The 25,472-nt window shown below is 52.4% G+C and overlaps 2 protein-coding genes across 3 annotated transcripts; both read left to right on the forward strand.

Moving 5' to 3' along the window:
* The first annotated feature begins 1,078 nt into the window (after window positions 1–1,078).
* On the forward strand, window positions 1,079–9,850 carry LOC124972185 (WAP four-disulfide core domain protein 5-like). 2 transcript variants are annotated; one of them, XM_047536461.1, is made up of 4 exons: window positions 1,079–1,215; window positions 4,964–5,104; window positions 5,191–5,331; window positions 5,697–9,850. In XM_047536461.1, exons 1-4 carry the CDS (start codon window positions 1,134–1,136, stop codon window positions 5,699–5,701), a joined length of 369 nt encoding a protein of 122 aa, XP_047392417.1. In that variant the 5' UTR covers window positions 1,079–1,133; the 3' UTR covers window positions 5,702–9,850. The 2 variants fall into 2 exon arrangements, with proteins under 2 accessions (XP_047392417.1, XP_047392420.1); XM_047536464.1 differs by having other exon boundaries at window positions 5,191–5,274.
* Window positions 9,851–10,832: 982 nt separating this feature from the next.
* On the forward strand, window positions 10,833–19,016 carry Kcns1 (potassium voltage-gated channel modifier subfamily S member 1). Its single transcript, XM_047540496.1, has 4 exons — window positions 10,833–10,947; window positions 12,527–12,686; window positions 12,971–14,013; window positions 16,097–19,016. Exons 3-4 carry the CDS (start codon window positions 12,988–12,990, stop codon window positions 16,562–16,564), a joined length of 1,494 nt encoding a protein of 497 aa, XP_047396452.1. The 5' UTR covers window positions 10,833–10,947; window positions 12,527–12,686; window positions 12,971–12,987; the 3' UTR covers window positions 16,565–19,016.
* The last annotated feature ends 6,456 nt before the right edge of the window (window positions 19,017–25,472 follow it).

Genomic DNA, 25,472 nt, shown 5'->3' on the forward strand with positions numbered 1-25,472 from the left:
CATCCACAGTGACCCAAAAGGGGAGGCTGAGGCCGGCCTCACTCACCTGCCAGCCTGGGCCAGCTTCTCTGGCAGGAAGTTCCCATCCCAACTCTAAAACTGTCTTCCTTCCTAGGAAGCCAGTGGCAAAGCCCTCCTTGCCACTCAAAGTTGACTTCTGACCCTGCCTAAGACATTGCTGAAACTTTGAGATCATAGAGAGTCAGGAAAGTGGGTACCTGACTTATGCTTCACCCTGAATTTGACTCTTGGTCAAATTCAGAAACTATAAAAGTGAAAAGAACTTTAGTCGGGGTCTTAGGAATTGTACTTCAGCTGCTCTCTGAGTTCAGAGAGCTGTTAGTCAGTGACCTGAGTTCAGAGAGCTGTTAGTCAGTGACCTGAGTTCAGAGAGCTGTTAGCATTCTGAAGAAGGCAGGGAGTCGAGGCTTAAATGGGCAGGCAGTGCTGACGTATTACAAAATGGTAGAAACCCCTTTGTAAAACTTCTATTAAATGTTGAGAAACAACAGGGACTACCTGACCAAAGGAGGTAGATAAAAGAATGTGTATACTTGGTAAAAATGACCATCAAACAAGAGTCTGAATCTTTTGCTGTGCACCCTGAGTCTCTGGGCACAATGTTATCATCTGGGTCTTTCCAGATATATGTTCCAGATATCTGAAGTCAAAGGGTAGAGGTGACCAGCACTCACAGTTCCGGGTGGCAGCTGGAGACTGGCACAAGTTCAGCTGCCTTCATGGCCTCCCAACTCCATTCTTGAAAGTTCTCTCAACACTGCTTCCATTGCAATTTTCCTTTTATTTTCACAACACAGATGTGATAAACTATAGCTCAAAGAGGGATCCCAAGACTTGCCCAGGTCACAGCCCAAGTCAGTGATACAGGCAGAACTGGATTCAATCCCCCAACCCGTAGGCTCTGCACCACCCTGTCTTCAGTTCTTGCACAAGCACCCCTGGCCCTGTGGCCCTGGGGAAGAGGGTGGGGTCGAGATGAGGGAGACACATGCTACATCATCCACCCCCCTCCTTATCCTGCCCTGACTCAGCTGCTTTGGCCTCCCTGGGGTTGCAGGTGCTAATTTGGGAGCCTCTGGGCCCTGACCTTACTGGATGCCAGAAGCAGAAACATGAGGCTCTGGAGCTTCCTCTTGGTGGCTCTCCTGGCTTTGGGGACTCAGCTGCCTGCTGCCTCTGGCCGCGAGAAGGGGGGTGAGTGTGGCTAGATCCCTCTTCTCCAGGGATGGGTGGCTTCTTCCTCTCTGGGAGAGTAAGGCTTGGTTTGAAGGACAACAGGGGATGCAGAGAGAGAGTGTGTGTGTGTGTGTGTGTGTGTGTGTGTGTGCCATACACACCTCTTAGTGATTCTGGGAGACTGCATTTTTATTTGTGCGTCTTTGGCCTGTGTCTGTGTATTTCTGTTGGTTTCTCAGTGCTTGTTGGTGCCATTTACACATCTGAGGGTGTGTCACGGGCACGCACATGTCCGCACATGCCTGCTATAGAATAGTTGCACCATGTGTGTCTGAGTTTAAGTACCTGTATGGGGAGGGAACCCTTCTGAGCCTGCCACTCTGCGAGTCTTCTCCCCCGGCAACTCCCAGGGTCATTCGTGGAAGGGTCTGGAGAGTTGACTAGGGAGTGTGGCTCCTGGGACCTGGGATCTGATGGGAGGACTCTCTGTCCCTGCCTTTCTTCTCCCTCCCCGTACTTCCCATCCCCACTGGCACCCCTGATGAGGGTAGGGCAGGGCTGGCCGTTGACAGATGAGGGAGTGAGGGCGCTGGAGCGGCCAGGCAGGTGCCCTCTCTGGGTGAGGCACTGCCTCTGTTCCCTTCTAGTGGGAATGTAGGTGACCTACATTCACCTGGGCAGCCCTGGCCCTGCCTTGGGGGAAGGGGCAGTAATGAGGACAGGTCTCCTCCTCCACAGGGCTCTGGGAGCAATGGCCTGCATCCATTCTGCTCTCGTTAGCCTAAATTGTGCCTTCCGCAGGTCTCTGCCTGAGGAGTGAGCTGATCTGGGAGGAGGGTGCTCAGAGGAAGGACGGATGCTGATGGGCTCCGAGACCAGATCCTGTCAGCTGTGATTCACAGGCTGTCAGCACACACCTCCACTGCAGTGTGAGAGGTGGCACTAGTTTTATTCTCATTTTGTAGCTGAGGAAACTAAAGCATAGTGGAAAACCACTTGCTCAAGGTCAAAGACTGACTCTTTGTATCAAAGGTGACATCTGAGTGAGGCTGGGTAAGTCAGAAAGACTCACACTGCTGACTGCTTGTGAAATGGGCCCGTGCCTCTCTCTCAGGAGCACAGGGCCTTGAAGAGGGTCGGGTATACAGTGGAGGGGCTGAGGGTGCTCATGTCCTGATACCTCACCAAGCTGCTAAGAGTGGGAGCTGGCACCAGCAGAGCCTGGGCCTGCTCGGCCTCTCTGCATGGCCATGTGTGACATGCATGTCTCCCCAATTCACCGCATCTCGTCTTTCCCTGGTTCCTCTCCAGGGGACCTCTGCTCTACTCAGGGGACTTCAGACAGTGGAGGAAGGTGGCAGGGGTGAGGGAAGGGAGCCTCAGCTTGTCATCTATGGAAGCCTGGCTGCCTCTGTTTATAAGAGCCCCAGGCCCTCACTCAACTGTCTGGAGGTCTCTGATCCAAGAGCTTGGCACAGTCCCCAATAAACAGTGGAAGCCTAATTAAATGTTTTCAGTGGTTACATGGCGCTGGGAATATCTGAGTCTATGAGTTCCGAATGAGTGATTGTGAATAGATGTGGGTGTACATGTTGCTCTGTCCCATGCATGTATGTGCTGTATATTTACATACATGACTGTGCATGCATGCATCCTTACATATGCTTATGTGTGCAGACATATGTGTGTGATGTATGTTTGTGTATTTGACTCTGTGTATGTCCCAGTGCCTGCATTTATGTGTGTGTGTGTGTGCGTGTGTGCATGTGTGTTAAGTTGAACCACGTAAATTGCTATTTTTTGTAGATCAAAAAAAGTTAGCTATCAGCAATCCCAGATGGTGAATTGTGTGTACAGATCTAAGTGTGTTTGCACACTGGGCTGTGTGTCTGCACGAGTGTGAGAACCCATCTGCTGAACTGTACGTGGGTTGGTCGCTTGCGTGTGCACCTGGATGACCATCTGTGTGCATGACGGTCTTGCTCAGAGTGCCCGTCTGTGAACAGGAAGGTTAGGAAGGCAGGGCCTCTGTGACGCCCAGAACCGCCACCTGTCTGGGTGCCCGCCAGGATTTAATGCCCAGCGCCACATCCTGGCTGTCACAGTCCTTCCCACTTGAAATGCCAGCTCTCAGCCCCTCTCCCTACCAGTCTGTTCCTCAGGACCCCACCTGGCCTCCCTCAGAAGCTCTGCGGCCTCTATCCGCTGACCTACCTGCCCCCGCCACCCCAGGCCTGGGACACTCCTGTTTTCCTACTGAGTTCCCTTTGGCCTGAGCATCTCTGGCCTGGGCTTGTGAGTTAAGGCTAAACCCTGGCACCTCAGATAGCCTCCCAGGGCCCCTGGGGTTCCCCTCTACCCTCCCACCTCCCCACTCCCTCACCAAGAGGAGCTCATGGGAGTAGGGACTCCTTCCCAGGCTCGGCCACCCTCTCTCCAGCAGGGGGCAACAGTTCGATTTAAACTAACTCCATCTGAGGACCCAAGCTGATTTCCAGCACTCACTGTGTGAGGGGCTACCTACTATGTGCAGCTCGCACCCAGGCAGGGTCGGAGGGGGAAAGGTGGCACAGGTGACACAGCCCTGGCTCAAAAGCATCCAGAGCAGGTCCCGGAGGTCAGAGAGAACTGGGCTGCGGGAGGCCTGGCCCAGGACTGTGTGGGTCTGGGTCAGTCACTGCCCCTTTCCGACCTTTATTTCTTCCACCAAATGGAGGAAGGAACTGATCCCAAACCTTCTGTGTGAAATGTGGAAATAACCAGAAATACCCAAGAAGAGGGGTTAGGTAGGTAAACTCCAGGACCCAGCATCCTACGGCCGCAGGGAGGAACACCTCAAAGACAGTTACTACCTCTGAAACCGAGGCCACACCACCTGCCACAGTGACAAGCACAGTGCAGATGTGGCCAGGGGTGGGTGACAGACAGTGCAGCAGGCTGGCAACAGCCAACGTGCATGACACTGGGTTCCCTTCACATCCTTTCTTTAAAACAGTCACTGCGTCCCTAGTTTTGGGCAACCAAATGCTGTGCTAGAGCTCACAGGGAGCACAGCAGAGCAGGCAGGTGACAAGTCCCACTGCCTCCGGCTGATGAGAAGCACAGAGTGGCCAGGGTAGGGCGGGGTTGGAGAAGCAAGGTCTTCTGAGGATGAAATGCTTCCGAGATCAATGATTGACCAGGCGCGCTGAGTGGAGGAAACAGCACCAGGCAAAGGGTGCAGTCACAGCAAGAGCCCTGCAAAGAGAAGAGCCTGAAGCCTGCTGAGGGGCAGAGCAAGCATGGTAGAGGGCTGGGCACAGGGGGCACACCTGTGATCCCAGCCACCTGGGAGGCGGAGGCAGGAGGATTACAAGTATGAGGCCAGCCTCCGCAACACAGCGAGACTGTCTCAAAACAAAAAGAGTTGGAGGTGTAACTCAGAGGTAACACAACTCTGGGTTCAATCCTCAGTACCTGCCCTGCCCCCCTCCCCCCCAAAAAATAGCGGATGAGACCAGAGAGAAGAAAGGCCAGCCCAGTCATAACCTTAGTGGCCACAGTGGCGATTTTTAACTTTCTCTTTTTCCCTATCCTCTATGCTGCCTGAATCTCAAACCAGTCCTGGGAGAAAAAAAAATAATAATAATTAAAAAAACAAACATATAAATAAATAAACTTCCGGAAGGACAGGCAAGGGTAGAGAATTCAGATGCGATTTCCAGGTCAGCACTTGTTACGTAACCTGAGCCGCCTGCAGCTGCAAGATGTGGGTGTTCTCCTACAGAGAAGTGGGGGGGCTGCCCGCCAGACGATGAGCCCTGCCTCCTGTCGGTGCCTGACCAGTGCATGAACGACCGCCAGTGTCCCTCAAGCCTGAAGTGCTGCTACCGAGCTTGCTTCCGCCAGTGTGTCCCCAGGGTCTCAGGTCAGTGTCCCCTCCACCTTGCTGAGTAGCAGCCCCCAGCCCCAGGGCCGGAGGGCACAGGGCTCACCCGGACCCCTGTGCTGCAGTGAAGCTGGGGAGCTGCCCCCAGGACCGCCTGCGCTGCCTCAGCCCCACGAAGCACGTGTGCAGCCAAGACTCGGACTGCTCAGGCAAGAAGCGGTGCTGCCGCAGCGCCTGTGGCCGGGACTGCAGGGACCCCGCCAGAGGTACAGCCCCTGGGGACCTGGGGCAGGGCCCTCCCTCCGCCAGCCCCAGCTCTGACGCTTCCCTCCAGTTCAGCAAGTTTAACAGGAGCCCTCCGCAGAAGCCAGGGCCTCTCTGGCCGGAACCGGAAGTGGACGGGGCAGGAGGGCCCTGCTGGTATGGCGGAGGAACTGGGGAGCCTCCGTTCTCTTCCTAAAGGGGCTGCCTCGCACGGACCACGACCCTAAACTGCTCTGGACTCCAGTTTGCCCTTCGGAGGGAGGCCGAGGGTCCTGCCTTAGCAGCAACCAGAGCAGGGATGGTGGGGTTTGGCCCCTAGGGTTCTGTTCTGGAAAGCCGGGATTAACCCTTCTTCCTCTCTCCTCAGGCTAACTCTGGTTGAAGACCCCCAGTTCTGCCACTCAGGTGGGGTTCCCAGGGACGCTGGCACCCACAGCAGTTCCAGTCTTCTGATTAACACTGACCTGCAACCGAGGAACTCTGGTTTGTCCTCCTGGATGTCAAGGTCCACCGCCTGAAGCTACAGATGGGCCTCTTCACTTCCTCAGCACCCAGGGCCACCACCACCCGAGCGTCCCCACTCCTGAGTGTCCATTCTCATGTCTCCATGCATTCTGTTTCCTCCACCAAATCACCCAATCAGGCAGGCCTCTGTGGGGCCCTGCGCTACAGATGTAGGTCCTAGCAGAATTTTCCTAATGTTGGTTCATTCATATACCCTTTCCCAATTTTTGCCATACCTGCAAACTAGCAAGGTGATGTGTCACATGCTGCCTGTACTAGGTACCTAATGCTTTCTTTAAAGGACTCACTTTTGTACATAACTAAATTTATTTCAAGAGAAAACTCGATATCACAGTTCTAAATGAGATACGCAAGCTCGCTGGCCACAGATAGAATGTAATCGTGAAAACAAATACAACGAAAATAGTTCAGTTCCATTAAATTAAATCATGTCCAATAAATAAGATGATTAAACCCTAGCTAGACACGGCCACCCGCCAAGACGGAACCTGAAGCCTGCTCCCTGTCTCTGTTTTAATAAATGGAGATTAGCAAGGGTTAAAGAGATGTCAAAGACACAGAGCTCTAAACTGAGATGGCTCCCTGGTGTGACCAGAATCGAAAAGAGCACAACTCTCACTCCAGAAGTCAATGTTGTGCAATGTTGTGTCCAAGTGCTCATTAAGATCCTTTAGGATTGCCCCGCGTGTAGGGGAGGGTTGCTGGAGTAGCTGGGAGGCTATCTTTATGGGGGGGCCTGTCTCCACCACCGGGCTGGGTTCCCCTAGGGCTGGTCTGTAGTCAGGGCCTGCTGAGGGTTTCTTGTGACTTCAGTGAGGGGATGACAAGAAATGTCCCTGAACCCAGACTTCTGACTCTCCCCTCCCCAGGACTTGCCTGGAAGGGACAGAGGCAGGACACTCCGACTTTCTCTGTGGGGCCTCCTGAGTCCCGCTAGACTCAGGGGTTGGGGGGTCAACTGAGGAGGTGAACCTGGGAATCCTGGGCCTTCTTTTCCTGTTCTCTTGCCGGAGGTGGACCCCAGGTGAGCGTCCCACCCCTCGGGGCTTCTGTTTGCGCTGCGAGAGGACTGCGCTCCCTCATTGCCGCCATCCTTCTCCAGGGCCTGCACTGGGGACTCTAGGATGCAGAGTGAGGCCTGGGGAGGAGGAGGGAGAGCTCTGGAGTCGTCCATTCTGTGCGACCGCAGATATTTCTCCACCTCTTCTGAGCCTCATGTCCCCCATCAGTGACCTGGGGAGTTAACGCGGATAACAGCTTGCCCACAATCGCCCCTTCCCTCCCCATGGCTCCCTGTCCCAGCGATTTGGAGATTGAATAGGAACGTGTTTGCCTAAAGGGATGGGGTGGAAATGGCAGCCCCCCAGTTTCAGGATGAGGCACTGACCCTCTTAGAGTGTCCACTCTCTGCCATGAGAAGAGCTTACCCAGAAACCATGGGTCTCAACACCAGAGCCGCACGGGCAGGCCTGAAGCTGAGCTGAAGGTGAAATGGACTCTCTGGACAGTAGGGAACCAGGCCTGTTGGCACACGGCTTATCACCCTACTTTCTTTCCTGAAGGTCATGGAGAAGCACATTCAGGGGCCCCAGCAGGAACCTTCCAGGTGAACTAGTTAAGAGTTGGCTGCTAAGGCCCCAGGACTGTCCTGTGGCCCTGAGTTCTGACTGGGGAGTGGCAGGAAGTGACAAGTCCCAGGTTGCAGCTTCTCTGGGTAGATGGGGGGCATCCTCACAGTTCACCTACTTGGCTTCCTGGCTAACACTGCCTGTTCCATCAGGCCCATGTCTTGGTCTATGCAATGGCAATTTTGTCCTCGGCTACCAAAGCTCCACTCCTTTGGCTCCAAATCCACCATCTCCACTGTCCTTTTGGGGAATCTCCTGGGAAGCTGCACATCCTGGTTCCAACCTTTCTTTCCTCCCTCCCTCATTCAATTACTGTTTGTTGAGCACCTAATACAGGCTCCAGCTTCCAGGTGAGAGGAAGCCTGGGCTAGGGCGCTGCTTGACTTCACCAGACCAAGACACTGAGGAGGCTACAGAACCCGGGAGGGGCCTAACTCAGTCCGGAAACCACAGGAAGCTTCCTAAGGGAGAGAGGATGGTCTACCAAAAAAATCAGACTCTTCTCTAGTGAAGCCACTATGAATCCATCTCTGTTCCTAAATCAAATACCCTGGGTCAAGAAAGGGCAAGAAGAGGCTCTGGGGAGGGAACGGCATGTGCTAACCCTCCGCACAAGGCTCAAAGGACGTGTGGTTCCCAGTCGCAGAGGAGGAAGAAGAGCATCTAAGACACTCTCCACCCAGGAATTTGGGAGCAAGAATAGGATTCAACCCCCTGCGTTTATTATCTATCACAGTGTAACAAGCGTCCACTGGAGCGGCTAACGCACCGCACACTTTATTATCTCAGATTCTCTGGGTCAGGAACTTCAGGGTCTCTACTCTTGAGCTGCAGGCATGGTGTTGGCTCGGTGTTGGGTGGGACTCTCATCCCAGCCCTGACTAGAGAATCTTCCTTCAGGTTTACATGGTTGTTGGCAGAATTCCAGCTCCACGAGGGCTAATGGGCTGAACATCACGGTGCCTAGCTGGCTGTTGGCCTGAAGTCACCCTCATGTCCTCCACCCCCAGCTTGGCAACTTGCTTCCCGAAGCCAGCGGAAGTCACAACCTGAAGTAACCTTATTGTGGAAGTGACTGGCCACCACTTTTGCTTATTCTGTTCACTAGAAGCAAACTGATGGGTCCCACCCACAGCCAAGTCAGGGCTTCCTGCAGGGCTTGCCGGGCGGATATCGCCGGGAGACGTGGAGGAAGGGGCCCGCCAGACCCAGGTCCACTGTACCTCAAAACTCTCTGTATTTGCTGTCACGTCAAGCTTAATCTGTAGGCAAAACTTCGTGGGTTCAGACAGCCATGCCTGGCAAGCGACTGAAGGAGTTTGGGGGACTGTTCAACCATGGCGTGAAAAGGGCACAGATACCCCGTCAGCACAGTGACCCACGATGACCCTTTCCCCTCCCATCAGCCACACATTCGTCTAAAACTCTGTTCACCTCCCACGTGGTAAATGGACGACGTGGTCTGAAGATGAAATCAGATCCTCCTTCTACTCTCTGCCCTTGGACATGGGTCTGTCTTTTCCCCTTTTGGAAACCACTTCCCAGAAGCAAAGAGGACGGCTGAGTGTTGAGGGCAGTGAAGCCTTCGGAGTCCTAGGCCAGGGAATGGGAGGCCTGCTTCCTGCAGACCCGCCTCAGAGTCTAACCTCTCACTTGGAGGGATAGAAAAGAGGCACAGTCCAGAGCTGTGCTAGTCAGTGGAGGAGCCACTGGTCACATTGTGTCTCCTGAGCATATGAAATGTGACTAATCCCAGTCCAGATTTACTATAGGTGGGTGTGATTGGCTGAATGCCAAGATAACCCCAATGACACTTGCCTCTCTATAACCTCCTCCTCTTTGAGTATAGACAAAACCTGTGACTATGCATTCTCTAGCACAAGGGAGATTGCCCTGGGTGGGCCTGGCCTGATCTGGTGAAGACATCAGAAGCAGAGATTTTCTCTGTCTGGTTACAGAATAGAAGTCAGCAAGCACCATGCTGTGGAGAAGCTATGGGGCTATATGTCAAGAAGTACAGGCAACCTCTAGGATCTGAGATGATAGCCAGCAGACCATTAGGAGAAAAAAGGGGATCTTAGATCGGTAACCACAATGAAATCAATTCTGCCAACAATATGTGAGCTTGGAAGAGAACCTTGAATACACATGAAAACTTCAACCCTGGCTGACGCCTTAGCTTCAGCCTGGTGAGACCCTGAGTTGAGAATTCAGCCAAGCTGTGCCCAGACTCCTGACCTAATAAGATGATGATAAATTTGTATTTGTATAAATTTGTTTGAAGCTACGAAAGTTGTGCTAATTTCTTACAAAGCAATAAAAAATAGTTCACTGAATTTCAAAGACTTAGTACAAAAATGAAAATGTAAAATAGCTCACTAATAATTATGATTTCATATTAAATTGGGTTAAACCAAATACACTGAAATATTTTTGCCTGTTTCTTTTTACTTCTTAAAGATATTGCTATTATAAAGATTTAATTGTGTAGGTGGCTGACATGATATCTATTGGACAGGGCTGGCGTAGGGGACACAGAGGTTGGTCTCACCTTGGGCAAGCCTTCGTGCTTCTCAAACCTTATAATTCTGCAAGTGCTCAATCAATGGGGGTGATTATCCTTGTTATTAATAACCATATTTGAGGTCTTCTGTGAACCCGGTTCCTAGTCTTCAGCACCCTCTCCCCAACCAGGCACCCAGCAACCACTCAGTAGATGCTTGAGGATCACACGACATTTGGGAAGCTCTTTGCCACCTTCCCCTTGACCCTCACCAGTCACCCGGAAGGTGGGATCATTCCCAGGGCAGGTGGGGAGGCTGAGCCTCAGTGGCAGAAGGATGTTCTGGGACGCCCTGCGTGGAGCCAGGACTGCAGACCCCTTAGGCAGAGTTGGGATCTAGGGGAAATGAAGCCACTTCCCCCAACTCCTTAAGTCAGATCCCTGCAGTCTGAGCAAGGGTCCAGCCTCACCTGTAAAATGCTGAATGTAAGAGCCCTTGTCCCTGCCAAGCTGGGCCAGGTACGGCTGCGCTTATCACCTGAAATATTTCTGGTGCCTATTAAGCACTAAATTAATCCAACCATTGTTACTGCCTGTCCGGGGCCAGCGGCTGATCCCCCTTTCTAGGTGGATCTCCGACCCTAAATGACCGTCGTTCGCGGACTCCTGATTTGGGGGATGACGGGCTGTTGGGCCCGGTCTCCAGACACCCCCAACCCCCACCGAGTCAGGAATAGAAACCACCGCCTCCGGCCCGCGGTCTCCCTCCTCCCCGGCAGCGATCGATGCGGCCTCAGCCGCGGGGGACGGAGGAACACAGGGAAGGAGGGGGCCGCGGGGCCTCCGGCTGCAGCGCGGCGCGCAGGGCCGCTGGGGCGAGACAGCCCAGGCGCGGCCAGCGACTCCCCAGCCTTGCGCCTTTGGGGACAGACGCTTCAGGCTCCCGCGAGTGGCCGCGGCAGGTAAGGGGCCTTCTTTGGGAAGGGGCGTGGTCCGAGGAAGGGCTTGGGCTGGGAGAGTGGGCGCTGGGAACTGCCTAGGGTTCCCGGTGCCCACGCCTCTCTAGGACACGGCCCAAGGAAGGACTCGGGGAGGACCTGCTTGCTCATCTGTAAAATGGGGTTTGAGAACTCCCTGACGGGGTTGGTGTAGGGTTTGCACGGGAGCCCTGGGTATGGAGCTCAGCAAAGTGAACAGCAGGTAGTGGTGCTCCAAATAAGTGTCCAGAAAGTCTTGAATCAGAAAGATACTCAGATCTTGTCAGGAAATATTTGTTGAATTAAGTATCCCATTTTATAGAGTAAGAAAGTGAATTCCAGACAGATGACCGGATTTGCTCCAGATCGGGGTGGGGAAAGTGGATTAGAACTTTTGCCAAACCCAGGTGGAGGAGGTGAGAGTGGAGCCACAGTACACAGATTTCTTGTGCACCTATTACATGCCGGGGACGCACTGTGGACCACCATCTTGCACCATTTTATCCTCATAGCTTCCCATGGAAAGTATGATATTATCCAGTTTGTAGATGGGGAAACTGAAGCTCAGAGCAGGAAATGTATCTGCTCAAGGTCAAGAGCTAGTAAGTGGCAGACTCAGAATCTGGACGCAGGTTTGACCAGAAGGAAGGACAAGGGATTAATGTTATTGAGCACCCACTGTGTTCCAGGGGCTTTGCACACATAGGCATGGACACAGTTCACCCAAAGTGCCATCACCCCCGTTCTAGAGATAAGAGAGTTAAAGCCCAGAGGCTGGCCTGAGATTGCAAGCTAAGGGTGGAACCCCGACCCACTTAACACCAAACCTGGGGTAGTGAAGGACAGCCAGGAAGTGGGTACATACTCAGTCCCCAGGAAGTGGGCATTTTCAAACCCACAGTGCCGTTGGGATTACCCAGTGTCAGGAGGTGAGTCCCAGCCATCAATTCCAGCAGAGCCAGGAGTCAGTGGGCAATGAAAGGACCTGCCACTTTCTTTATATCAACTAAAGCCAACACTATAATCTACCTCAACCCTCCGGCCATCCAGGGGGTAAGCCCTGTGGTCTGGATTGTGCACTGCCCATGAAACTGGGACCCAGAGAAGACTATCTTATTCAAGGCCCCAAGTGCATGAAAGGTGGTTTGCCTGACTCCAGAAGAGAGACACAGGCCGATAATTTAATAAACCCCTTCCGTGAGCCAGGCCCAAAAAAGACATTAAGTCAAGGTAATCATTTTAACCACACTTCCAGATAGATATTTTTATCTCCACTTAACAAAGGCTCAGAGAGGTGATGTGACTTGCCTAAGGTCACACGAGCGTGCCAAGGTTCAATGTCAACTTTGCCTTACATAGTCTGATCTGCAGAGCTCATATTTAACCATGTATTGGAATCACTTCCCAGGTTTTTAAAAACTCAGACTACTAGTCCCCACTCGAGTTTCTGATTCAGCAAATCTAGGGTGGGCTGAGAATCTGCATCCCAGGTGATGCTGATGCTGCTCATTCAGGTAACACCTTGAGAACCCCTGGTCTAAAGTGATTTTCCTACCAACCCTAGGTGCAAGCATCACTACGCCTACTTGCGGAGAAGGAAAGCGAGGTTCAGCGTGCTGGTGGGTCCAGGATCTCACTGCAGACCTCTGATTTGTCCGGGACAAGGAGACATCCACGTGAGCGCCTGCCATCCCGCCACATCGGCGCTTTCATAATCCTTCAAGGTAGAGCTCCCATTTATTTTCCACAGGAGAAAATGAAATGGGAATGGGGAGGGTCAGTGATTTGGCCAAAGTCCTGCAGCCTGGCGGGTGTGGGCTATTCAAACCCAGGCCTGACTTGAGTCCAGAGGACACCTGACATCTACTGAGCTCCGACTGCACACCAGGCTCTTCTTCACGCAGGGCCTCCAACACCCCTGACTGGTGGAGGGAGCAGGGGATTTTAACCCAGTCTTCCTGGAAAGGAGCCCTGGGATCTCCCTCAGTGCGCCCTCCGGTGTCTGCAGGGCGACCCGCGGTAGCCATGGTGAGCGAATCCTCGGGGCCAGGCGCTGGGGTCCCCTGGCGGAGAAGCGACGAGGCTCTGCGCGTGAACGTGGGCGGCGTGCGGCGGCTGCTGAGCGCGCGCGCCCTGGCGCGCTTCCCGGGCACGCGGCTGGGCCGCCTGCAGGCCGCGGCGTCGGAGGAGCAGGCGCGGCGCTTGTGCGACGACTACGACGCGGCGGCGCGCGAGTTCTACTTCGACCGGCACCCGGGCTTCTTCCTGGGCCTGCTGCACTTCTACCGCACCGGCCGCCTGCACGTGCTCGACGAGCTGTGCGTCTTCGCCTTCGGCCAGGAGGCCGACTACTGGGGCCTGGGCGAGAGCGCGCTGGCCACGTGCTGCCGCGCGCGCTACCTGGAGCGGCGCGTGGCGCGGCCGCGCGCCTGGGATGAGGACAGCGACACGCCGAGCAGCGTGGACCCGTGCCCCGACGAGATCTCGGACGTGCAGCGCGAGCTGGCGCGCTATGGCGCGGCGCGCTGCGGTCGCCTGCGCCGCCGCCTCTGGCTCACCATGGAGAACCCGGGCTACTCGCTGCCCAGCAAGCTTTTCAGCTGCGTCTCCATCGGCGTGGTGCTGGCCTCCATCGCCGCCATGTGCATCCACAGCCTGCCAGAGTACCAGGCCCGCGAGGCGGCGGCCGCCGTGGCTGCGGTGGCTGCGGGCCGCAGCGCGGAAGACGTGCGCGACGACCCGGTGTTGCGACGCCTGGAGTACTTCTGCATCGCCTGGTTCAGCTTCGAGGTGTCGTCACGCCTCCTGCTGGCGCCCAGCACGCGCAACTTCTTCTGCCACCCGCTCAACCTCATAGACATCGTGTCGGTGCTGCCCTTCTATCTCACGCTGCTGGCCGGCGCCGCTCTCGGTGACCGCGGCGGCGCGGGCGGCGAGGAGCTCGGCGACCTGGGCAAGGTGGTGCAGGTTTTCCGCCTCATGCGCATCTTCCGGGTACTGAAATTGGCGCGCCACTCCACCGGGCTGCGTTCCCTGGGCGCCACGCTCAAGGTAGGGCGTCCGAGGCCGGGTGGGGGAGGGGGCAGGTTCACAGGTGAGTTTGTAAATGAGCCACGTCCAGGTGCATATTGAACCGATATGCCATCCTTTGGGTCAGGCACAGGGCTAGATGCCTGGTGCACGGCTCACATCCAGTATGACCTTCCCAACGACCCTGAAAGACAGGACTTACTGTTATCTTCATACTCTAGGAGAAAACTGACAGGTTTCACAAACTAGTCACTTTTGATATATCTGCTAATTATCAAATAATACATAGCACAGAAATATGCAAAGCAGGATGCTCTCTGGGTTCTCTGTTAGAGCCTTTCGCCTGGCATTTTCGGAGGGCCCAGAGAGTCACAGGTCACCCTTAATTGGAAAGTCTAGGAATAGCCTAGGGGCTAAAACGAGCACAGAATTGGCATTCAGTGCCAATTTCACATCCATTACTGTCCTTAGTATAGCATCCTCAGGAAGTTACTGTCATTTATTGTCTTTCCTTAGATGAAGATGCAAGATTGAAGGGCTGGGTTTTTAAAGCTTGCACTTTATTGAGCCCCACCTTCTTGCCAGGCCGTGCACTGGGGATGACATTAGCCTTTTTTGGAGAGGGAGGCAATGTGAACAGCTTGTACAAGACTTGGTGAGAGAATAGGATGCGTGCTGGGAGAAGGGGCACAGGGAAGGGGATCCAAGAAATGAGGTTGATGAAGTGCCTGGATCAGAGTTTTCAAGGTCATGAACTCTTGGCCCACAGGTTTTTACTTTATGTCAAGGGGAGCTTGTAAAGGGCTTAAGCAGGGACAAGTGTTGTCAGTACTTTGCAGATGTGGAAACTGAGGCTCCAAAAGGTGACAGGATTGGTCAGGAATTCTTTAGTAAGTTAAGTGGCAGAGCCCAGAGAATAACCCAATGGTTCCCCACTTCCACATGCTTAACCCTAAAGCACCATGCAGCCCTGCAAAGATTCCCTGCACCTTTGGCTTAGGGAGGCTTCTTGCATGCCCTCATGGCAGAGCAGCAAGGATAGTGGGTGCTGGCAGGTGAGCTGGGCAGAATCCTAAGGCACTGGTCAGGTACAGGCAATTCTGTTAGCCAGACCTCCTGAGTTCAGCATCTCTGTTGGGAAGATTCTGCCCCAGGATCCTGCCTTGCCTCTGCCATGCAGAGAATCAGGTCTTGAGGCTACTTGTTGTGTCTGCAAGGAGATTGAAGAGTCATAATCCAGCTGTTAGGGTCAAGACACAGGTGTAGGGTGTTCCAGATGGAGCCCTGCTGCTTCCAAGTAAGGCCCAGACCAGCAACAGCTTTCTCAACACTGGAAGCTTGCTGGAAAGGCAGACTCTGGCCCTATCCCGACCTGCTACACTGGGTTCTGCCTCTTAAATGGCATCCCTGCACGATCCTCTTCGCATTACTGTTGAAAGACCTGCTGTAGCCTGGGGGCTGGCACTGCTGACGTTTTTAGGTTAATTCTTTGTGTTATGAGGGTCTGTTTTGTGCACTTAGGGTGTTAAGCCCTGGCCTGTACTCTCTCCAGGCCACTGGCACATCTGTCCCAGTTGTGACAACCAAAAGATGTCTCCAGACATTGCCCGATGTGCCTTGGGGGACAAAATTGCCCTGTTTAAGACCCACTGCCCTAGGGCACCCATGGACGCTCTAGGGGACTGGGGACCCATCCTCTCAGCTTCCTTGAGGGGCAGAAAGCCTTTTTGTATTGGTCAAAAATGTGATAGGTCAGTCAGAAGTCCATGAAACCAGCTCTTTGCCTTGTGAAATGTGAACTGCGTCCCTTGGCCTTGCAACCAGGTGGAAATCACAAGCAGTTCTTTCACTGGTTGCTGCCACCCAGACCCCTGAGTTAGAAACAGCTTGGCCTAGTGGGCACTGTGGACGCCAGACGCTGGGCCTGGGTCCAGTCCTGGGGCGTCTCGTGGCCTACTGTATTGGAAGATCTTAGTTTGTTCTGTCTTGCCCTGTGACGTTGGGCCTGCCCCTTACACTGTCTGGGTCTCAGTGTCCCCATCTGCCCAGTGCCAGGTCTGTGAGCCCACCTGGCTCTGACGCGGGTTCCTGCCTTTTCTTGCAGCACAGCTACCGCGAGGTGGGCATCTTACTGCTGTACCTGGCCGTCGGGGTGTCAGTGTTCTCCGGTGTGGCCTACACAGCCGAGGAGGAGAACGTGGGCTTTGACACCATCCCCGCCTGCTGGTGGTGGGGCACAGTGAGCATGACCACCGTGGGCTACGGGGACGTGGTGCCGGTGACGGTGGCTGGCAAGCTGGCCGCCTCAGGCTGCATCCTGGGTGGCATCCTGGTGGTGGCGCTCCCTATCACCATCATCTTCAACAAGTTCTCCCACTTCTACCGGCGGCAGAAGGCTCTGGAGGCGGCTGTCCGCAACAGCGGCCACCGAGAGTTTGAGGACTTGCTGAGCAGCGTCGACGGGGTGTCGGAGGCATCTCTGGAGACGTCCCGAGAGACCTCTCAGGAGGGACGGTCCACAGACCTGGAGATGCAGGCCCCCCGTGAGCCTCTGAACTCTCAGAGTTATTAAAACCAGGGCTCTGCACCCCTCCCCCAGCCCCCAGGTCAGCGGAAACAGCAGCTTGTTCCCTGTGCAGGTTCTTCGTGAGCCTCTTGGGACCAGCCGCCTGAGAGACGGAACCCAGGCTGCATCCCTCCCTCCAAAGGTCCAGGCCAGCACAGTGCTACCTAGATGCTGTGAGCCCACAGAGCCACTTGGACACCTTTCTTAACCAGCCTCCCCAGCCACGAAGCAGGCATGAGCCACAGGATGAAGTGGAAGGATGCTGACGTTCGGAGCACCTCCTGTGTCGGCCGTATTTGTCCCCATGGTGTGAGATGAGCACTGCCCCCACTTCACAGATTAGGAGACTGAGGCCTTGAGGAGCAAAGACTCATCCAGGTGTGGCGGAGTCAGTCCGTGTTTGTGGTCTGCCCGGACAACCTTTCATCCACTCTCTTCTGCTCTCAGTTTGATGTGACGTTAGGGGGTCTGTGGTTCCCAGAATTCATCCACAGGAGAGAGTCCTCTGTTAGTGAGGGACAGGAACAGATGGGATTTGGACGTCGGAGCCCTGGACCTCAGCTGTGGTTCTTTCCTGGGAGCTGTGAGGATTAGCTCTTAAATATGAGTCCTGGGGAGGGGACAGGAACGGCCTCCTAAGCCCAGGTGGGACTGCTGGCAGTACTCTCCCACGCTTCTTCCCAGGGCTGACCGAGAGCAGATCTGAAGGGGCTCTGCATCCCAGAGGGAGAGGGAAGCTGAACGGAGCAGAGGAGGCATGGACTTAAAGCCAGCTCAGCTCTGAAGTGTTGGTGGCAGGGCTACCATGCATGTCCCATTCCGACTGTGGCAGTTCCCTACCCACCACACAGACCTCCAGCCCTACCTCGAGAAGTCATTGGGTAAAGACTTGAGACCCCTGTCCCTTTTGGCCAGCTCTGGCCCTGTCTTCCTTGGTAGGGGTGGATCTTTCATACCCCCAGCCGAATCCTCCCGGCACCTGTGGAGTTGTCCTCCTGGCCCTTCATGTCCTCTGGCTAGAGCGCCATCACTGTGCCCTCATGACCACACTGAGCCACGAGATGGGAGGATTGTTGGGCTGAACCCCAGGCTTGGGGCAGAGCAGGTGTTTGGTACATGCTGACCAGATTGACCAGTTCCTATAGCCTCTGGATGCCAAGCATTGAGCCTGGAGAAAAAATAGCCAGAGAGGGAGGAATCTTGGACGCCCTTGAAAGAGTGTGTGAATAAGACCAAAACGGAGGCTGTTCAACTCTGCTTCCCCTGGCCCTGCTTGATTTTTGAAGTTTTAATTTTTATTTATTTTTCTGTGGTACAAGGGACTGAATCTAGGATGTCACACATGCTAGGCAAGTGCTCTAGCACTGAGCAATGTCCCTAGTCCCTTTTATATTTTAAGACAGAGTCTCTATAAATGGCTGAGGCTGGCCTCTAACTTGTGATCTTCCTGCCTCAGCCTCTTGAGTAGCTGGGACTACAGATGTGCGCACCATGCCTGGTTTTCTTAGAATGACTTCCTTGTAGGTTCATCACTCACTCATTCAACAGATCTTTATAGGAAGAGTCATGAGCTGGGGCTTTACATGTGGCCTATGGACATAGTTTGTTCAGCAATAATTTATTATAAAAATTAAAATGCCTTTGGGTGATGCATGCACTCTCTAGTTCCCCATAGCATCTCCCCCACCACTGTGCCCCCACATATAGACACACATTACCACTAGCGATGTCACATCCAGAGTAACATTTACTTTACCCACCTGACCCCTGATTTATTGACTGCAGTTCAAGAGATATAATGATGGGCAAAACAGATGTCCCTGTACTCAGGAAGCTACTCATGCTAGTGGGAAGACAGACTAATGCAGCAATCACAAGTGCACATGGTAGTGAGCTCTGCTAACTGCAGATGGGTGGGGCCATTACCTGAGATCAGCCAAAGCCTCCCCAGCAGGTGGTGATCCAGCTGTGATCCAACCCTCTTGAGGGTAAATAGCTAAATGGCAAAGGGGACTCTGGGGAGGAGTGTTCCCAGCCTTGGCAGGGTGGTGCATGAGGGCTTGTGTCTTACACGGGGCCTAGTACATAGCAGGCCCCCAGCAGACTCGATCCTCGGTCTCTAGATTGGAGCAGGGCAGAAGCTAGGCCAGGGGGCCTCTCAGGAACTCCCCACGCAGGAGACCCTGTACACTTGCCTCAGTGTCTGGGCCCAGCCATGCCCCACTGGAAAGGACCTCAGCTGCATGTCCCACTCCTGTGGTCTTGCCTAGCACCCCAAGAAGCCAGATGGCTTCCAGATTTTCTCACCCCCCACACAAGTCCCTAAAGATGGTGTGGCAATAATCAGGGGATCATCATCCTGTCCAAGTCCACCACGAGGTCGTGTGTTCCTGAGAGAAACGCGGCGGCAGCAGCACCAACAGCAAGCCACTCCACTGTGTCAGTGAAAACCATTATGCAAATAAAGAGCTGTGCCCAGGGACCTGTTCTGCTCGCTTACAGCTGGTTCTCCACGTGTCCTCTGAGTGACTGGGGAGGGTGGGCAATAGGTGGAGTAGCTTGGAATCCACATTCCCTGGTTCCTTCCTTGGATTTGGCAGAGGCTTTGGCTGTGGTTCATTCAGCCAGAACAGGTTGCAAGTGTCAGGGATTCAGTTGGAATGAACTTAGTCAAAGGGCAGTTCATTAGAGGAAATTACTAAAGTGGCACATAACTTAGAGCTCTTTGGTTTCAAGCAACTGAAACAGACTAAGAAAAAAACTGAATTTATTGGGCAGTGTTTCCAGTGGCTGCCATAACAAATTACCACAAACTCAATTGCTTAAAACAGCAGAAATTTTTTCTCCTAAGTTCTGGAAGCCAGGAATCCAAGATCAGGCTGTCAGTGGGGTCACACTCCCTCCGGGGCTCCCTGGGAGAATCTTCTCCTTGCCTCTTCTGGCTTTTGGTGGCTGCTCTGGTCTCTCCCTCTGGCATCACGTCACCTCATTCTCTAAGTGAGTTTAATCTCCCAGTGCCTCATTTTCTAAGGACACGTGTAAGAGCCCACAGGGATAATCCAAAGTGACTTCATCTCAATACTCTTCCTTTATTTAATCACACTTGTCAAAAAGACCCTTCGCCAATAAACATTTACAGGTTCCAGAGATCTGGATGTGGACACGTTTGGAGCCACCTTTCAGCCCACTACAGAGGGGTGTCTGAAGAGCTGACTGACAAGGACTCGCAGAGCCGAGCAATGAGGGGAGCTCCGGGGAACTAAGTAGCAGGCCTGGGGACCTGCAAAGATGTACAGTGTCACCCAGACGTCCACCTCCAGTCCCCTTCCTTTCGTGAGTCATGCTGCTCACAATCCAGTCCCAGGAGAGGGGGAGGTCCAGCCTGGGTGCCAAGCCTTTCCTTGGTGGGAAGGGAGGGCAGAGTACTGGGTTTATATGGAGCCAAAGCAGTCACCCCCCAAAAAAGGCCATGAGCCATCACCTAGATAAAGGAGAGGGCTGCTGATAGGCCAGAGTGGCAGGCACCCCCTGCATCCCAACGCTGGGCTGCCCAGCACCCCCTCACACCTTCCTCCCAAGTGTCCTGTTTTACACTTGCTCTGACAAGAGGAGATTCTCTCACGTGTAACCAGAAACACACTGATCCTCTCCCTAAAGTGGACACTCCCAGTCACGTCCTGTTAATGACTCCAGCTCTGAGTCCATCCTTCTTGAGTCTTTTGTGACACAGGAATACGTGGAAAGTGTAAGTCTCAGCCTGGATGTGACTGGAGGGAAGGAGAAGACGCCGTTGCTATGTCCTCATTCCTGTGATGGTCTCCAGCCTGCAGCTGGTGTGGTGCAGCATCCCTTCTGTGCCAGCAGAGCCCTTCCTCAAGGGCACGTCGGGTGTCCTTCATGCAGAGGGCTTCAGGTCTATAAGCCCCTCAAGGTCAAGTGTTAGGTGATGATCTAGAACTCATGGAGGCTCAAGTCTTGCCAGAGCTGGAGTGTGTGGGGTTTGTTTTGCTTTGTTGTTTGGTTTCTGCCATTTTGTTGGTTATATGAATCAAGTAAGGCTTTAACTGGTTGCCTTTAACTTTTTGGAGGGGGTACTGGGGATTGAACTCAGAAGCACTTGGCCACTGAGCCACATCCCCAGCCCTATTTTGTATTTTATTTAGAGACAGGGTCTCACTGAGTTGCTTAGCACCTAACAGTTGCTGAGGCTCGCTTTGAACTCATGATCCTCCTGCCTCAGCCTCCTGAGCTGGGATTACAGGTGTGCACCAACACGCCCGGCTGGTTTAACTTTTTAGGGCCAAGGGGCACCATGAGTTCTGGTTCAGAGACTGTGGAATATCATGACAATCATTCCCACTTAGTTTTGGAGGATTCAGTGCCAACACCTGGCCCCCTGCACCTCTGTGTTCCGCCCCTCTAAGCTCAGGGAACCCATTTCAGATGGCAGCCCTCCACCCAGCACTCTTGATCTAGACTTTCTTCGAAGCAAGGGGAAAGCATGTTGGGTTCACCGGAGGCCATGGTTAGAGGTCATTTGTGGGAAGGAGGCACAAGACAGACCCAATCCAGCACCCTGGCTTCAGAGACCTCTCGTTCTCTTCCTCTACACCATGCCAAGGAACTTGGGCCCTGTAGTTCCATTTCACGTGGACTGGCATTTGACCCACGTTTGCTTTAGCCAACTCCATGAATTGCTGGAGCCCAACCCACTCCTGGAGCTAGCACAGAGGAGGCAGATCTCTGGTAAGTGCACCCATACCAAGATCAGCCTGGTCCAAAATTATATCTCCCTGCTGCTTGATTAAGCACCACAAAAATCCATTTCCACAGTGATCCCCCAAATTTCCAATGGTATCGATTAACATGTTTCTGCAATTCTGTGTGACCCCCAGATTCTTTTCTGCTTCCAGTTTACTCTTCAGTCTCCAGGCCAAACTGGTCCCCACTTCCAGCTAAGCAGCCTGGAAGGGCGGGGCAAGCAGGAAGTTTGCAGCTTCTCCTATAAGGACATTGTGAGCTGTCGAAACCAGCGTTTTAGAGAGCCGCGGATTTCTGCATCCTCTCCCATGGCAACTTCTCTTGTCACAGTTCCATTCTCTATCAATGCCTAACTTCCCAGAAGCGTACCACGGCTATAAACTCAGCAACCTGTGTGATCAGCTGCCAACTTTGGTATTTGGAGAGCTGAGTCCTATCATTTAAGTCATAGGAGATTCGTTCACCATGGTCACAGAAATGCTTGACATTTCATTTCATGCAAAAAATAATATTTGAGCTCGCTTAGTTGATTCTCCATTTACATTATTCTATGAAGTTAGAAACATTGTGTCACACAAGCCCGGCACCCTTCACTTCCTTCAAATTGAACTGTGATGTGTGCTACCTCTCCTTGGAAACCACGACCCCACTGTCAGATGCTAAAAGTCATACAAGAAATCACTCTTTATCACTACACCCCACAGGTGCTGGTTTCCCAGGCTAGCACAGAGTGACAGCCTCCATGTTTTGCCTCATCACGGCCCCAAAATTTTGAAAACCCCACACTTCCTGGATGATGTGTTGCTCTAGCTTGTTTCTGGTATCAGGAATGTTTGGTCACAAACAACAAAGTGACCGCACTGGATAGGATCAAAGTCAAATTAAGCCAGCCAGGCTTTGAGAAGATGGAACGAGGGCAACAGGGATGGAGGCAGAAGCCATGAATCATCCCTCAGGGCTCTGTAATTATAACGCCTGAGTGACAAATACCTTCATTTTATAGATCACTCTGCTCAATCTAAAAATTCCTTAAGACTGAGTCTAAATGGATTGGTTTGGATCACATGTCCCTCAGATGGCCTGGGGGAGGGATGGGAGAACCTACCGTAGATAGTCCCCCCAGACACTACTGGATAGTAGTTCCCAAAGGGAAAGTGGGATGTTTTCATTAAAGTGAGGAGAAGAGATCCTAACAAGGCAAACCCAACAATATCTTTCCACTCAGTTCAGCAACAACAGAAACTAAGAATGACAGACAGGAAGATCTCTGTGTCAGGGGAGACGCAGAGAGAACAGGGCTACCAATATCCCCATCCCACATCTTGTAGTGCTTCTGCCAGAGAACTCCTTCCTAGTTCTGGTTTGAAAAATCAATGCTTGGGCTGAGCATGGTGGCATATGCCTGTAATCCTAGTGGCTCAGGAGGCTGAGACAGGAGGATTGCAAATTTGAGGCTAACCTTGGCAACTCGGTGAGGCCCTGTCTCAAAATAAAACATAAAAAGGGCTGGGGATGTGGCTCAGTGGTTAAGCATCCCTGGGTTCAATCTCTAGTACCACAAAAACAAACAAACAGGACCAGAGGAGTTCCATATCACACAAGAAGTCAATTCCAAACCTGAGTTAATTTGGATGAAAAGAGCTTTCAGCCCAGAGGGCCAAGCAGGTTAGCCATACTCGAAAATAGACATGAAAGAATTCTTTTAAATCACAAGGAGCTTTCTGAGGCTCCCAAGGGTAAAGATGCCATAGTAAATAATAACTACCCTCCACCTCCACATGCCTGTGGCACTCTGCAGTTTATTAAGTGGTTTCACTATTTCATACTCCTTTTTTTTCAGTCTGTGTGTGGCACTGAGGATTGAACCCAGGAGCACTCACCACTGAGCTACATTCCCTGCCCTTTTTAAAATTTGAGACAAAGTCTAAGTTGCCCAAGGTGGCCTCAAACTTTCAACCCTCCTGCCTGAGCCTCCAGAGTAGCTGGGAGTCCTAGCATATACACCGTGTCTGGTTTCATACACTTCTTACAATAACCCTGCAAGACAACTGCAATGATAATAAAATAGTATCATCATTACTGGACAGACAAGAAAACTAAGGCCCGCAATAAAAAAAGTAATGGATTGGGAATTCAGACTCCAGCTTCCTAACAACACTGGATCACACTCATGTGGCACACATGCCTGACATGCCTTTGTTTGGCAAACTTAACTCCTTGGGCATTGTTGAAGGCAGTGGCCTTGAGGTGTGGATCCTGATATGAGTTTCCCCTCTCCTCCAGCTCTGAGGTGCTGGCTGCAACGGCCCTACTGATGACCAGGCCTCAGATTGCAGGCAGCCTGTCTTGAGGGTGACAAAGCTCCCTAGGATGTTTAATATGTTGAGAAGCTAACCTTTGAGAAGAAAGGGAGTGTCTTTCAGAATCCTCTGCTAGAAAGGGAGAGAAGGCCAGGACAGATGCAGACTGATGTTTAACCTTGTCTGGGAAATTCATTCACTCCAGGGGAGGAACTGCACACACCTCAGTCTGGAAGTCAGACCTGGGTCCAAACATTGGTCCTGCCACTTACCAGTTATGCAACCTTGGATTGGACCTGTCGACCTCTAAGCAGCACCATCTCAGGGCCAACCTCCCACAGGCTTCCAAAGCACTCCCTCATCTTTTTCTGCCTACGTAGGTTGGGAAGGAATCTTTCATTTACAAGCGATAGAAACCCAACAAAGTGGTTGGGCTTCTTGGCCTTTCTGAGCCTCAGTTTCTTACACTGAGAGTTAATGTCAAGTTTAAGGGAAATAATGTAAAAATGTCTGGCACAATAAATGCTAAATATAAACACACACACACACACACACACACACACACACACACACACCCAGGGATGGAACCCAGGGGCACTTAACCACTGGGTTGCATCCCCAGCCCTTTTTATATTTTATTTTGAGACAGGGTCTCATGGCCTTGATAAATTGCTGAGGCTGGCTTTGAACTCAAGATCCTCCTCAGCCTCCTGAGCCACTACAGTTACAGGTGTGCACCATCATGCCTAGCTTAAATGCTAAATATTAAAACAAAAAATACACAGGATGGAAAGAGCTGAGTGGCCTTCACCAGAGGACTTGTTTTCCACAGGAGAGGAAAGGAACTCTGAGCAGGGCGCCCTGGGGAAGAAAATAGTCTGCTTATCTACAGATTGCAAGTCAGACTCTCTTGTCCTTAAGGTCCCAGTGAACGCTGGGGTCCAGAAGCCTGAGTGTGAGTGTGGAATTCACACTGCCAAAGCTCGGAACTTGGACATAACACATGCCAAAGCTGACCCAGATAAATGCTATTGGGCCAAGAGCAGCCACCATAGGCCTAGGTAGTTTCTTATCCATGACCTTGGAGACTTGCAAAGAGAATCCAGTACAGTAAAGATTTGTTTATTCAAGAATAAAGTACATACTGGAAAAAAGAACACAGATATGAGAGCACCTCGATATACCTTCTCACTGTGAGCACTCCCATGCAGCAGGCACCCAGATAATCAGAAGCTGACCCGCACCCTAGGAGCCCTCGCACACTCATCCAGTCACTACCCCAGTCACCAAAGTCAAGCTCTTTCCTGACTTCTAGCATCACAGGTTTCCTTGATTTTGAATTTTATATAAATAGAACTATATAGTCTGTATTCCTTTGTGTCTGACTTTATTGTGGTAAAATATACATAAAATTTATTTTACACACTAATCATGTAGTTCAGTGGCATTAAGGGTATTCACAATGTGTAACTCACATCCATCTCCAGAACTTTTTAAAAGACTTCCCAGACCGAAACTCCACCCATTTAACACTGGACCCCTCTCTGCCCCCCGCAACCACCATCCGACTTCCGAACTCGTGAATTTGACTACTCATGTCAGCTTGTGTAAGTGGAATCACGTATGTGCCCTCTTGTTAGCTTACTGCACTTTGCATGTCTTCAAGGTGTAGCTTGTTGTAGCATGTGTCGGAATGTCCTTCCCTTTTCAGAACTGAGTAATATTCCATTATATGGATATACTATGTTTTGTTTTCATCTGTCACGGACATGTCTGGCTTCATTCTAATGTTTGAGAGATTCAGTCATTGTCGTTTATAGTGAGAGACTGAATGTACATGTGGATAACGGCCA

This window comes from Sciurus carolinensis, chromosome 2 (genome assembly GCF_902686445.1).
Source record: "Sciurus carolinensis chromosome 2, mSciCar1.2, whole genome shotgun sequence".
NCBI lineage: Eukaryota > Metazoa > Chordata > Mammalia > Rodentia > Sciuridae > Sciurus > Sciurus carolinensis.